This window comes from Arvicola amphibius, chromosome 6 (assembly GCF_903992535.2).
Source record: "Arvicola amphibius chromosome 6, mArvAmp1.2, whole genome shotgun sequence".
Taxonomy (NCBI): Eukaryota; Metazoa; Chordata; class Mammalia; order Rodentia; family Cricetidae; genus Arvicola; species Arvicola amphibius.
In genome coordinates, this window is record NC_052052.2 from 91263711 (window position 1) to 91279733 (window position 16023).

The 16023-nt window shown below is 41.9% G+C and overlaps 1 protein-coding gene across 1 annotated transcript in view; it reads right to left on the bottom strand.

Annotated features, from left to right (window-relative positions):
• The window catches only part of Gpr158 (G protein-coupled receptor 158), a 337333-nt gene extending 321511 nt beyond the window's left edge, over positions 1–15822 (bottom strand). Inside the window, exon 1 of the mRNA XM_038333736.1 lies at positions 14921–15822. Within this exon, the coding sequence (XP_038189664.1) occupies positions 14921–15822 (902 nt within the window). The remainder of the gene's footprint in view (positions 1–14920) is intronic.
• Positions 15823–16023: the final 201 nt, after the last annotated feature.

Genomic DNA, 16023 nt, shown 5'->3' on the forward strand with positions numbered 1-16023 from the left:
TTTGGGGAACAGAGGATTTATAGACATCCATCTTAATTACCAACCTCAAGGGGGGGGGTATAAGAGGATGAACATACAGTTGTGAAAAAGAAATAATTGGAGAGGATAAGGTGTTCATGAACACTAAAAATGATATGAAAATGAAGGTAATGTAATCCAACAGAAGTAAAATCTCACAAAATGCAAAGAAAATGAAATAGAATTGAGAGCATCATTAAGAAATACATATATTGGGCTGGATATACATATACATATACATATATATGTGTGTGTGTGTATATATATATATATACATATATATATGTGTGTGTGTGTATATATATATATATATATATATATATATATATATGGCAAAACCACTGACTGTCAACACAGATGACCTGAGATCAAAGCCCAGGGTCTACTTGATGGAAGAAAAAAACTCAATTCCTGCAAGTTATCCTCTGACCTCTACATGTGCATACACATACATACACAAACTAAATAAACAAATGTGTTTTAAATGTCCAGTGTTTAAGCTTGCTTTCTTAAAAGTTTGTTTAAGTAGAAAAAAGTAAAAAGTAAATATTTATTTAAGTAAACATAAATAATACAATAAATACAGAAATGAGTTCAGAAAGTCAAATGCACAAGTGACAGGAATTACAGAAAGAGAAACATGAAGGCAGACAGCACAGTAATCAGTGCTTCTAAATCTAAATCTAAAAGGCCCACTAAGTAGTAAAGCCAATGCATGAGAAGAACCATATCTAAGGGCACCAGCAATAATACTCTGAACCCAGAGAAAAGAGGGGTCTCAAAAGTTTTCATGAGACCAAGGAAAAGAATGTGTGTGGGGTGTGTGTGGGTGTGTGTGTGTGTGTGTGTGTGTGTGTGTGTGTCTGTCTGTCTGTCTGTCTGTCTGTCTGCGTGTACATGCTAGTTATATAAAGTAAAACCTGCTGGGTTAGCACTAAAGCTTTCAGTGAGAGCAGTGAATGCCAAAAGTGGAATAACAATGCCTTTAAAATCTGGAAAGCAAAGTGACTTTGAACCTTTGTTTCCATATTCTGTTAATCAATCATGCATGAAGACAAGACAGGTTCAGACATAGAAAGACCAGAAATTTTGTCTACACATTCTTCCTGGGGGAGAAAATGTTTAAGAATATGCTTCATGGTAGGGGGAGAAATACAACTATTGGGGGAAACCGAAAGGTCAATATTTTGGACGAATTCCCATGACAATCACTGCAGCAGACCTGAAGCAAGACTGTCATCAATACAAACACAATTTTCCTATAATACATAAGGATTTAAGAGGCTAGGTTTGGTTAGAAGCGAGTCACATAATACGGTTTTTCATATTTACTGTGAAAAAAGAAGGTGGGTGCAGCAGTCCCTGGGCTTGACGGCCTGGGCCCATAACCCCAGCACTCGGGAGGTTGAGGCAGGAAGATCCTGGGCTTGACGGCCTGGGCCCATAACCCCAGCACTCGGGAGGTTGAGGCAGGAAGATCCTGGGCTTGACGGCCTGGGCCCATAACTCCAGCACTCAGGAGGGTGAGGCAGGAAGATCCTGGGGTGAAGACTGGCCTTGGCTGCATGGTGAGTTTCTAGAAGAGGAAACCTCCATGCAGGTCTATACAAATTAAAGGTAGGTACAGTTTTCAGTGGATTGCCTTGGAAAATGACGGTCCACTAGAGCCTTAGAATAGACTTCAAATGGCCTGTGTTTCCATTCCTAGAGGTAACAAAATGAAGCACATGACTGTTTTCCTGTAAAAATATGATGCTGGCTGGTGTTCCCTGCCTTGGTCACGGAAGCTTATTTTTATGGTAGGTAACGGTTAATGCAGACTTTCACAACTGATCAGCTTGTTGAGAAACACTTGACTGCTCAGCACTCAGCCCTAAAGATGACATCTATGCCCTTTCCCCAAGGCCCAGGGAACACGATTGTATAGGGGGCAGAGAGATTATAGGAGCTCGAGGAAGGGAAGAGTTCTGCAAACTGCTGTCCTCTGGCTATGACGTGCTCATCCCAATCCATGAACAAACAACAGATGTGGCTGGTTGTCTGTGTAAGCCCTGTACATACAAAGACAGGAAAGCAGGACAGATCTTCCTGGGAAGAAGCTGGTGGATAGTTGCTGTTGGACAATGTCTGTGCCCTGTCACTTATATTTTAAATAAATGTTGATTGGCCAGTAGCCAGGCAGGAAGTATACATGGGGTGACCAGGCAGGAAGTAGAGGCAGGACAACGAGAATGCTGGGAAGAGGGAAGTGCATTCTGCAGTCATGACCCAGTCTCAGAGGAAGCAAGATGTGACTGCCTCGCCAAAAAAGGTACCAAGCCACGTGGCTAACTCAGACAAGAATTATCAGCTAATGTAAGTTATAAGAATTAGTTAATAAGAAGCCTGAGCTAATGGGCCAATCAGTTTATCACTCATGTAGACCTCTGTGTGATTTTTTTTTGCCCACAGGACTGGGCAGGACAGAAAACCTCAATCAACAGATAGAACGCAGGGAGATGCAATGAGTGCAAATATGATCACGATACTATATATATATATATATATATATATATATATATATACATATATATATATACATAAAATTGTCAAAATTGAAGTTGGAAAACTTTTATAAAAGAACCATGTTAATTATATAAGAATTTCAGAATAAATAAGAGTAGGAGACCAAAGAAATAAAATAACAGAAGATACTAAAGTTTATAGATGCAAAATCCAAAGTAACCCATTGAAAATAATTTTAAAATATGGTTAATAAAACAATGGAAAAGGCAAGGGGGAAGTACAAAGAAGGTGACCCAATTCATCATAATGAAAAAAATAGTAATAAGGGTTTACTCCTAAAACCTATCATTTCATTTTTCCATTATTAATTAATAGTCATGTTAGAATAGCAATAAAGTCTCATTGAGGGAAAACTGTGATTTAGAGAGTATAGTTCCTGGCCTGGGAGGAGATCTAGCATTCCAACTGGACGGCCAATGAGCTGTCTAAGGAACCACCCTCCAGAAGGAGCATCCCCAGGAAGGTGTGCTCACTTTAGGCAGTATTAAAGAGATTTTTTATTTTCTATTCCTTTAATAGATACTATAGTTTTCCTCCCCAAAATTACCAGCCCTATTATAGTCTCCACAAGTCACCATGAGATTGCCATGAGTCTGCTGGTTATACCCATGTTTCTGTGTTCTGACTCAAAAAGGTACAACCATTCTCTTAGCTTTGCCCTATCTTTTTGTTCCGGATACTGTCCAGAACTTAAATATGCTTTTTTTTCTGATACTTTGGGCTTCCATGTTTTTTCTCTGAAGCCTCCCCACCGTGGGGCTGCCTGCTGCCATGTGTCAATTCAAACAGCAGGCTACTATTGTTACTTTCCCTTCTCTCTTCTAGTCTCCCTATCCAGGCAGATGCTGAGAGTCACAGCTTGCCTGAGCTGGGAGATTTCTTTTAAGTTCAAATAAAGTTGTCCTTGAGCTTCCATTTGAGTTTGTCCAAGCTAAATTCTTTTATTAATGAAACTAAGGGCCCCAAAATGAAGCCAGACACCACTGGTATCAATCACGATAAATATGTCTACCTATACCGCTTTTTCTGGCTCTACCTCCAAATCCATGTTTCAAAGGCTCACAGTCTCAGCCGGGTGGTGGTGGCGCATGTCTTTAGTCTGAGTACTTGGGTGGCAGAGGCAGAGGGATCTCTGTGAGTTTAAGGCCAACCTGGTCTAAAAAAAGCTAGTTCCAGGACAGTTAGGACTGTTACACAGAGAAACCCTGTTTCCAAAAACAAAAAAACAAACAACAAAAGCCTTGCAGTCTCTATTGGCTTTCTGCCTCTCATCAGCTGTTCTGACCGCAACATCTTAGATGTCACCTCAACAGTCAATCCAGTGAGCAGATGAACCAGCTGACAGGCAGTCAGGGACCTGTATGACATCACCCCAGCCTTGCTCTGCATCTCTTTACTGGGCCTCTCCTTGTACCCTCTTGTTCTGTGTCTGAGAAGAAGTATTATGTCTTACAGGCCTGCCCCTGGAAGCAACAAATGTATCAAACAAAGTTTTAAAAGTAATGCTGGCTTTCTAAACTCCTACCTTCTCTACATTTGAAACTGTCTAATACCCACATTCGCACTTAAGAATAGAGAAAACAGAACCAGCTTATTATGTCTTTATCGGGGTCCCTGCAAACGCCATGGCCAGCAGGGAGACAATCCTTGTGAGGCAAGGAATGAGACTCAGAGTAACGCCACTTTCACAGGCACTGAGCCCAAACCCTCCAGAGTCTGGCCTCATGGTTTATTTTTCTTACATGTTTAAATACAGTAAAAATTTGGGGAGAACTCTCCATGTGGCAGTTATCATGACTAAGCTTCCTGGATGGCTACATCAAAACTCCCTTACAAAGTGACCTTTACAATAAGAATGTGTCCATTGCCTGATACACAGTGCTCAGGATAAGTGGTAGGGAGGAAGGATCTGTGATACGCATAAGGATGGATGCTATTGGTGCAGGATGCAGAGTATATGGGGCCTCTTTTTTATAAGGATGGATGCTATTGGTGAAGGATGCAAAGTACATGTGGCCACTTTCATAAGGATGGGTTCTAGCCACTGAGAGTTAAAGCTCAGGATTGGGGACTAAGCAATGCTTAGGAATTGCGGAGATTCAGGTGGAGGCTGGCTCCATAGAATAGCAAAAGATCACCATCTTGTTAGGTAACATCCACTCCAGCCTTCCGGTGACCAGGAATCAATTGTTTTCACCCCTTTGAGAAAAGGCCTGTGTGTTTAACAATTCAGGATTTTTCTCCTGCTTTCTGTGAACAGTGCCTGCTACAAACAAGACTTCATACGTCTGTGTATCACTGCTACAACGTTGTGTTCCTTCATGGAACAACTTCTGTGTGCTTTACCATCATCTCGGGCCATGGTATTTATTTGCCTACATTCCAGCAACACTGGCTTTCCTCCTATTCTCCAAACACTTTCTGCTCTGAGGGCCTTGGCAGTTTATATAGTTCCCTCTGGAACTATGTGTTCCGAGACTGGGTTTTTTTTCTGAGAAAGACTATTAGAAGCTTGTCTTTACAGACCACACTTTCACCTAACCTGTAACCCAGTTAATGATGTGCTTTGAGATCATTTATAACGACGTACGCATTCTGTTTACATACTGTATACTCAAGCTGTTCAGATTTAATGGACTTCTAGGAAAAAATATTGTAATCAATCTCACTATGCTTTGGACTGCCAATGTACTTCCTGGCTACGAGCTCAGCTAGCTGAAGGCACAGCTTTGATTTTGCCATGTTTCCTATTTTTTTCCTTTGTGGCCCCTCCATGCCTCTGACTCAAAACAATGGAAGATGAGAGCTGATGACCAGATCTAAGACCATTCTCTGGAAGCAGTGAGGCATTAAAAGCAATGCTCCCTGACCCCTAGCTGCCTCTCCTGTATACACAAAACATTTTGGAAGCAACATATGAGCATAGAGTGGTAAGATTTGACTGTGGCTTTATATGCTGTTCTGAGCCAATAAGGCCAGAAAAATCATTTTCTTCCTTATGAGACTCCTATAAGAAGTTGATTAGGACAGAAGTTCTTCATTCCTTGCTGTTACCACATTGGCTGTGCGATGGCCTTTGTTCAGGACTACTTCCTAGATTCATGCACCATAGTGCACTTGTAAGTCAGAGTAAAACCAGCAAGATGGGATCCCTCCATCCCATCTGGGTTCTGGACTCTCTTATATTAGGACACAACACGCCAAAACTCTTCTGGATAAATCAAACCCACTCTTGGGCAGACAGCACTAAGAGTTTGTGTTCCTTCTCTTGCACAGCATGACCGCATCGTCTTCCCATCCTCCCTTTCTCAGTTAAGCCCACCTCTTCAAAGAGACTTTTTCTAGTCCTCTTCTTGTAGATCCCTCTCTATCTTCCAGATATTCTTAACCACATTCCCCTATGCATTTCCTTTGGATCACTGAGCCAGTGGTACAATGTATAATGTACCTGAGCTCATGTACAATGTATAATGTACCTGAGCTCATGTACAATGTATAATGTACCTGAGATCATGTACAATGTATAATGTATCTGAGATCATGTACAATGTATAATGTATCTGAGCCAATGTACAGCAAATAATATACCTGAGCTAGTGCACAATGTATAATGTACCTGACTCTGTATCAGGGGACAGTTTCCTGGTGGCACTTGTTTTCATCAAGAGTTATTATTTCAATGTCATTAGTTTTATTACCATGTACCCTCATCCCCCCATGAGATCAGGATTTTTTTTGCCATCATATATTCCATATAGCTCTAGCAAGGGCATGGAATACCACCTGAAATATTGCCTTAAAATGAATAATAATACAAGCAGAAATTTCTAAATTAGATAGATGATAGAAAGATCATTGAAGATGATGATGATAGAGATAGATGATAGATAGATAGATAGATAGATAGATAGATAGATAGATAGATAGATAGATAGAGATAGATGATAGATAGATAGATAGATAGATAGATAGATAGATAGATAGATAGATAGATGATAGATAGATAGATAGATAGATAGATAGATAGATAGATAGATAGATAGATATTCATTCTTTGCATCAACAGGGGATATCCTGTCTCCTAAATCTTTTATATAAGAGAACTGAATCACAGAGGGATTTATAACCTGCCCAGTGTCACACAGAAGTGAACTGAAAACTCTTGGATTCAAACCCAGATTTATAATCCCCAATCCTTCCTCCTAGACAGTACTCCATGCTGTGTCTCTGGAATATGCAAAGCAACTGTAGGAGGCACTGGACAGAGGAACAAAGCATTCTCATGCCTCCAGGATGCAGACTGTCTGAGCAGCTCCCTTAGGAGACAAACAGTTACAGGAGAATACGCACTACAGTGCTGTAGGTCAAACTCAGGTCCTTGAACACGAGAGGCAACGGCTCCACCACTGAGCAGTAACTCTTGCCTAGCATATTCTCTATTTTAAGATATTAACGTTCCTTTAATGAGATAAGCTCTGCGTTAGCCTAATAATAGCTTTAACTTCCTGAAATGAAGTTCTAAAATGAAAGCATGGTCAACTTATCTTCATGATGATGAAATCTTCAGGAATTTGATTCCTCTGGTGCCTCCTAGGGAAGAATAGTTCAGTTTCATCTAGTTTGAAATTTCTCAGTCTGAACGTACCCAGCATGGTTCATGCTGGTCGCTTTTCATCTGCTCGTTTATCTCCTGTGTTTCATCTCCCTCACCTTCCTTCCTTCCTCCCCCTCTACGTCCCAGTTCTCTATTCACTCAAATACTCTTTACACATATACTGCCTTTCAAAATACAGATTTTAATGGGAATGTTGAATATAAAACATATAAGTAGAAAACAATGCTTATCAACAGAACCTCCAGGAATCTTTGAGAAAGTCTGAGCCCTGGGCTTACATAAGTATAAATTGATACTTAATTGATCATCAAATTTCAATTCATGTTCTGCTATAATCTTATGTTTTAATTAAGTAGAAACTTAGCTTAAATAAATCTACATATCTCTTCATGCACATATATAACCATATACACATACATGCACACCTGTGTTTATGTATGTACATATACAAGAAAACTTCTTTTTAAAAAAAATATATATAGCCCTAGGAGAGCATAGGATGCCATATGCCATACTCACTCCTTTATATCAGTGTCTTTCAAACAGGCACTTTGTCAACCTAGGATATGTGCCCCAGTGTCTACTGAGTAGAGACCAAAAGTAATGCTGAAGACTTAAAAATCAATAAAACAAGTCCCATAGCAAAGAATCATATGGCACAAAACTGCAATGGTACCAGGACTAAGAAAGCCTGATCTACACAGCAGACTGAGGCATCCAATATTTGAAAAGCTAAACTCTTCATTCTATCCCAGGCAACTGGGAAGCAAAAATAAAGGAAAAATCGTCATCTCTACAGGAATTTTGTTTTATTCCCAATGGCCAAAACTCATTATGTTGCTAAGCAAGAAATTTTTATTTTCACGTACAAACACACAATAAAAAACTGAAGCACTTTAGAAAAACAAGACATTCGTGTTCCCTCCCACTTAGTCTCTTGGTGGTCATTTTCTCTCCTCAGTGTTTAGGGCATATTCCATGGTATGAATGAATTGTTTAGCCAGATGGCATGAGAAAGATTTTTATTATATTTCTCTAACCTATTTTGAAAGCTACAGCTTCTGGTCTAGTGTGTAACATACTTCATACATGTGAGAAAGAAAATGTGGTTACATGCTTTAGAGTAGGTCATCATTGTTGGCTTTTAATTATGTACCTATGTTCACACACACCCATCACAATTAGTATGTCATTCTTATTCACCAAGCTGACCTCATTCTGTAGATCTGTGCAGAAACTGTTGATGACATCCTCTTCTGTTTCTGCTGGTGGTGTGTATACCCGTATGAGAGTTGTTGAATCTGTCATTATCTGGAATCTGGCTTATACAATTCAGCATTTACTGCTCTGTACCTGAGCATTAAGAAAGGAAGTCAACTACAGAATATGGCGACGACACTCGAGATACTCTGGCCGTGTGAAGAGAACGAATGACAACAGATACCCCAAGATAGCACTGCTTGGAGGAGTGCACGGGATAAGGCAAAGATGAAGGCCCAAAAAAATGCTGGATAGACAGCATAGGGGAAGACTGTGGAACCTTGGGTGTGACAATAACATAGCATCTAGGACTAACCAGGATAGGAACAACTGAAGTAACGCCATAAACGGGATACCCATGCATGCTTAAGTATTTCCGGGCATAAATGAATGAATGAAAAATGAATATATATTCATAGGAGTGCAGTGCCCATAGAGGTCAGAGGAGGGCACTGTATCTCCTGGAGCTGGAATTACTGGCCTTTGTGCTGAGAACCAGACTTAGTTCCTCTGAAAGAGCAGTATATGCTTTAATGCTGAGCCATCTCTCTACGCCCTAGCTCATCATTTTAAACAGAATTATGGTGAAGACATATGGCATGATAGTCTGCATACAGTGCTGAGAAAGACATGTATTTCATGTTGCGTGCATGCATAGTTTTCTACCAATGATGATAGAACTTTATCTTTTGAGAGAACTTGGGGTGTGTTTTCCCCTTTTGCAGTATCACAGTTCATCAAAGGTAAGACAACATTGATCCTTAGATGCAGTGTTTTTCACTGTGAACAAAGGAAAGTGAATAACAATTGATAACGATAGGCCCCCTAATTGTAAAATTTTTTTTGGTTTTTCCAGACAGGGTTTCTCTGCAGCTTTAGAGCCTGTCCTTGAGCTAGCTCTTGTAGACCAGGCTGGTCTCGAACTCACAGAGATCCGCCTGCCTCTGCCTCCCGAGTGCTGGGATTAAAGACGTGTGCCACCACCTCCCGGCTCTATAAAATTTATTTGAGTTTGAGAAACATTAAAAAGTAAGAATGGAACATCTTAGAAATGATAGAATACATAGTTCTTTATTGACACATCTTCTCCCAAATAAGAGTCATGTGTCATGTTATTGTATATAAGTCTTTCCATAATGATGCAACATCCACATGAAAAAGAGGTTAAATGTATGAAACTATAGTTTCTCTTAAGTTATAGCTACTCTGTATTTTGATAATTGGAAAAACATTAAAATACACTGCCTTGTTTTAGTTATATTTTTAAGTGGAGGCAAATTATAGCAGGCATTATGATGAGTAAGAACTAACTGGCTTAGCTTATTTTGAATGGACTTTTTATTTAATAATGATGTATGTTGAGGGGGTTTGGAGAGAGAGGGAGGGAGGAAGGAGGGAGGGAGGGAGGGAGGGAGGGAGGGAGGGAGGGACTGAGGGAGGGAGGGAGGAAGAGAGAGAGAGAGAGCAAAAGCGAGAGAGACTGCCCCTCTTGAACAAAAGAAGATACTTAAATTTTCTAATATTGGAGATAAATTTTATAACAGCCAGTGTGTATTTTCCATAAACTCTACTGTAGTAAACTAGAGAAATCTTGGGACTGCTTTGAGGCACTGCAATAGTCTGAGGTATAAATAAGCAATTCTGTCACCATCCCTGTGTAGCCTTGGCGTTTTAGGAAGTGAAGTGAGAAGGGCTGCAAAATACTTCAAGCCAAATCATTAATCTTATTCTAACTCAAAAATATATTTCATAGAACATCCATCCACCTAAATGCTTCTGTAGAGCAAGGGTTTTCCTATAGGAATAGACTCTAGTTAAATGAACAAGTGACCTGTCAAAGTAAAAATTGCACATAGAGAAGAATTGTTACTAAAAGCTAGAAGGCAGATAAGGCTAAAAGACCAAAAAAACAAGTTCCGGTGCTGTATATGCCATTGCCACCTGAGCAAAAGCTGAATAACTATGGGCTTCAAACTCTCTGAAGCATAACCCAGTACCAGTAAGCTTCCTATTTGTGCACGACAACCCCCAAGCTGCCAACAGTTTTAGCAATCCAAGGTGCTGTATTCAGCTTGACTATCCTTTCACACACAAAACTATAAATGAGGAGAGAGAACAGATCAGGCCCTGGTGCTGCTGACCAACTAAGCACAAAATTGCATCAACAGCAAACTCTTGGCATGCTGGGACATTAAAATATAATCATGAAATGCAGTGTGTGTCCCATCCAATCACACTGAAAACTGAAAAGGAGAGCCTTTAAACCTAGGCACTGTCTAGCCCACAGAGCCTTTCTGAAGTTAAAAATAACACTTGGGTCATGCAGGAGCTAAGGCTGTAAAATCAGTGTCTGAAGGGGCCTAGCTCCCTCTCTAGAGCACAAACAATTATAAGAGCATTCACTCTTGCAATTTATTTAGCAACATGTCCCACTTCTGCATTCAAACACATTTTCTAGAAGATGGCAAAATTCTCGGCGACCACAAGAAATACTTCCCCAAATAGTTTGCAGACAGCCACAGTGGTAGATTGAAACTAGAGCTAGGTAAAGAGGAGGTACAGAGCCCCAAAGTGTGAAGTCATTGCTAATCTTTAAAGAGTCTATGTGAGATGGATGGAGACTTTTGTTCTGCTACAACTTGATACTGGGTTTCAGTATATTTCAGAGTTCCTTCAAGACCAGGAAACTCAGATCACACTTGGTTTCATCTTGAAGTGGAATTTTCCTTTACATTAGTTTATACTCTTAACATTGTACACATTAATTGGATTTTTTAATGTGAATTATATGAGCAAACGACCGTGACATTGAAATATCCCTTCTCCAAGTACTGAATTTGTTTATATTTTACAACTTCCAAAGCTACTTGTCCATTGTTTGGGTAAGCCATTTGGGAACTACTATCAAAGATATATAGAGGTACATGAAGATCATCATGCCCATTTTATGTTTTTATTATTGCCGAAACAAGTTTCCAGACAGACGATGTAGCCCAACTGGACAAGAGTGGGAAGTAAAGTGGCTAATTTTAGTGTAGCACTCTTCTCATTGCACAGAACAATTTATTGCATGACTAGCTAACACGAATAATCATGTATCACTTATTTGTGGCAAATATATTAACTCCAGCAAATACTATCTTTTTAATAAACAATAAAAATGTGAAATCAACAATTGGGGATGAAGATGTTGAAAGCATTGTATGTTAACTCAGAGACTGAACAGGCATCATGGGTGGGTGGCAGAAATTAGATTTAAGTTCCTTAAAGAGCAGCTCATAGCTTGGATAGGCTACTCAAGGTTTTGACATTGTAAGTACTGAACTGTAAGTTTTAAGAAGCAAATGCAGTAGTTCAGATATAACAGCCAACCAATAGTAAGTGCTAAAAAAATAATGTCCCCATTAATTCTGAAGTACCATCAAAGAGCTGTGTCACTTCTGAGAAATTTCTTTAGTTTGGGTCTGAGTTTCTACAACTGAAAAATAGTATAAAATCAAATTAGTCCTGAATTTCTTTCATCTCATCAAGAAGAAGGAAATTTCCAGGACAGGGGTGTACCTCAGTTGTAGAGCACTTCACTTAGTCCATGGAAGCCCCTGACTTTAACATTCAGTATAAAACAGCTACCAAAAAATGTAAATCTCAAAGGAACTCACTTGCATTTATTATGCAAAAATGATAAACTATCTTGTACCAGTCCTGGGTATTGAACAGTCCTAGCCATCACCAGAAAGATGTTTATGCATTTAGCAAAAGAGGTTCCCATTCTAGTCCAGTCTCAATGCCGTAGATATATCTAATGTGTACTTCCAAACTGTGAAAGGAAACCTATGGCCCAGTTGTATTGTTGCTACAAACTGTATGTATGACTTTTGGATAAGTCCCTTCTCTTGTCTAGTTCTGTGCCCTTGGGAAACAACAGGTAGAACCATCTGATCCCTTGAATAGTTCTTCTAGTTCCTACAGAGACCATCTTTTTGTGTCTTCAACACAGGTTTGAAATGTAGAGTAGTACATCTATGGGGTAGGTAGCACTCACTGGAACAAATCCTACTCTTTGTGGATGTCCTGAGCCAGACCAGCTTCTATAGGCAGTCAGGCACACAAGGACTGGCTCTGTACCTTAGCTGAAGAACACACTGGTGACTATGAAAGCACTTACAGAAACAAACATTTACTGGGCATAGTCAAGGAATATGTAGTTCTCACAAACTTGGACCCTTTTGCATCTTCAGGCTTTCGCCTTGGCTGGCTAAAAGACTGCATACATTGAGACAATATATTTTTCCTGATCATAAGAGAAAAGAATCTAAGGGCTGGTTGTGTGAATCGGTAGTAGAACACTTGACTAGTATGTTTTGCCCCAGGTTACATCCCCAACATGTAAGGGGATGAATAAAAAAAGACAGAGAGAGAGACAGATAGACAAAGGGAGACAGAGAGGGAGAAAGAAGAAGAAGAGAAAGGGGGAAGAGAGAAAACAGTTCTAAAACCAGAAGGTCTTCCTCCTGGTCCCACGTCTGATCCTTGGAAACATTCTCATTCATATGCATTAGCTGCCTGGTTCACTAAGTCATCTCCATGAGACAGGGCTTCACATACTTTTACAGCAAAAGTGGGCTTTCATCTTGGCTCCTCTATTTAATGTCTGTGTCATCGGCCATGAAATGTAGCCCCTCTGTATTTTATACTCCTTTGCTGAAAAGTAGAGAAAACAGTAATGCACAATTTAGAAGACTGCTGGAAAAGTCAAGACAGTTCTATCAAGCAGTTAACACAGAACCTAATACCAAAGGAAAGGGAAGAGAGAGGGAATGGAGGAAGGGGAGAAGAGAGGGAGAGAAAGAAGAAAAAGAAAGGAAAGGGAGGTTGATCCTTAGACTCTGGAAAGGATCATCTAAAGGTCATGGTTTCTTGGCTATAGGCGGCATCCGCTGAGCTCTCTTCTGGGAAAATGCTGTGGCAAGGATTCAAAACTGGTATGAGCCCTTATGAAGAGGATCCTGAAAGGATCAGGAGGAAATGAGATTATCCTGAAAGTTGGAAAGTTGCTGCAGTTTAAGATAAGATCTTTTTAAAAGCCATAAAAACACATGGGGGATGGGGGGGTCATGTAGAATCAAAGAAGCAACAGGGTTCTTCATTTATGCCGTTTCAAGTGTTGCTGGTGTAGAGGCTACAGAATTTTACGACTGTATAATTCCCTACAGGCAACCCTTTTCAATTCTCTCTCTTGGGAGATAAGGACCTGAGGCCCAAAGAGGTTAAACAATACATCTAAGGCCCTTCTATAGTAAAAGGGCAATGCCAAGACAAGCTTCTGAAGCTCACTGATTGCCCTGTCTTGCTTGTCCTGGTGTGTTTTGGCATACCAGCATCATGTCCCTGTAGTACTAAAGCAAAAGTAAATAAAATCATGCATACACACACAGACACATACACAATCACACAAACATTTTCTTGATTTTTACAAGTCCCCAAAAAGTTAAATGAAAAATAAATAAAAGCTAATCCAACCCCCATTCCCTTTTTTCTAGTTTCCCATCGGAAGCCCTGTGAGATCCCATTCACTTGCAATTCTCTCCAAGACCAGCTCTGGAGTTTCTCCTCTTTCCTTTTCGTTCCTTCTTTGCATCTATTCCTAAAAGGCTGTTTCTAGAAGTTCCTCGCCATGAGGTTGAGGGACAACAGAGCTAATTTGCAAATGCTAGTTTTCCTCCAATGCCATAGGGTGAGATGCTGAAGTTTCTTCCCAGTCTTGTGTTTGGGTAGAACTGACTGATTCCTCCCTCCACAACACTAGTGGAGAACCTTCAGATGTGCCTAACAGAATGGAGGAGGAAGACACCGGAGAAGGAAAGCCGATGACTAGGAGAGGGAGGGAAGCCAATAGGAGCACTCTAACCAAATTGCCAAGTCTGGATCCTGGAGACGGCTCTACTGCCGGAGTGACTCAGTGCTGAGTGGCCAGAACTGCCCAGGGGATGCACAGGTTTAATTACACGCTCTGGTAGCTGACTAACAGCAGGCTCGCTCTCCAGACTACACTCATAGGAAGTGGGCAGAGGCTACCCCGAAGTGCCAGATGCAAGGAATTCTCACTCCCTGCGTCTCGCTTAATTTGTTCTTCCTTTCATGTGATTTCCTCCACTTTGCCTGATAGGCACATTCCAAGCTCCCCCAAAGTTCGGGGATACCACCCTTGTGGTCTGGAAGGATTGAGGGCGAGTGTTACCTTTCCCTTAACACCAGGGAAAACCTTCCCAAGAGTGCCTGAAGCAGACAGACCCGGGCATTTTCCACCCCTCTGCACATGAGCCTGCCTGGGCATCCTTTAGCCTGAGGCTCTGTTGCAAGGCTGGAGACTTAAGTATCACTGAAAGACAAGTGTGCTTTCCCAGAGTCCCCACTTGCAAAACAAAAGGAAAACTGCTTGTGCCCTTTCCCCCCTCTCCCTACCTGAATTCCGGGACCAGGTTAGGCTGAAGCCCATAGAAGGCAGCGGAGAGAGTGACCAGCCACCCCGGCTTGTAACTCCCGTTCTCGCACTCCAGATAAGGTGGAGACCACTTGACGTGGCTCCTGTCTCCTCCGAGTCCATCCCTACGCCGCCAGCTATGACCCAGGCCCCGTGGCACCTGACTGGAGCCGCGGCGGTGCAAGTGGGGCCTCCACTTTCGCCGAAGCCCGTGGAACCACTCGGTTTCTAGAGTGGCATTGGCCAAGTGGTGAGCGGAGGAGGACAGGTCCTGGAGCAGGATGCGACTCTCCTCGCGGGTGGCCTGGAGGAAGACCTGAGGGGACGGCGTGGACAGCGACTCGGTGCTGAAGGTGATGGCTGCCCGGGAGATGCTGGGCTCACCATCCAGGAGACTCCGCACCAGAGCCTGGTACCACTGCAGGTCATCCTGTACGGTCTGCTCCCGAGACTTATTGCTCTGCAGCATCATGTTGAGGAAGTTGGTGGCGTGTGTCAGAGTGTCCAGCGCCCCGTGCAAGGAGGGATGGGAGCTAGCTAGGGTCGGCGACTTCCCCGGCAGGCCAGCCAACTCGTAGCGCCCGGAACAGTTGGCTCTCTTTAGCTGGTGGAAGTCCCCGGTGTAGAGGTAAGAGGCCACGTCCATGGGCACCTCCTCGGCTAGTTTCTGTGCCAAGATGGTGCCGTCGGTGGAGCGGCTCCAGGGAGTAGAGGGGTCCGGGGCAGAGGCTTGCGCCAGCTGTTGGTCATGCTGCTTCCCCCTCAGGGTCTTCTCTCGAGGGGAATCCGGCCGTCCCGGGGGGTCAAGGCTGGCGCCAACCGCTCCCAATCCCAGATGAGCGAGCAGGAAGTAGAAGAGTAAAGAGTAAGCCATGACTCCCATCTGTCTAGCACAGAAGAGAGGAGATAACCGGAGGAGTCACTTTGTAAATGTTGGTCTTCAAATTATCACCAGTAAGACTTTTACTGGGGGAGGGGTTGTCTTCCTCCTTCTCCAGGTGGCGCTCGGTGCAGATGGACTTTAAAATAAGAATGTTTAGAAATTGGCCCAGCTCGCTCAGCTGCCGTAACAGACCAAATCACC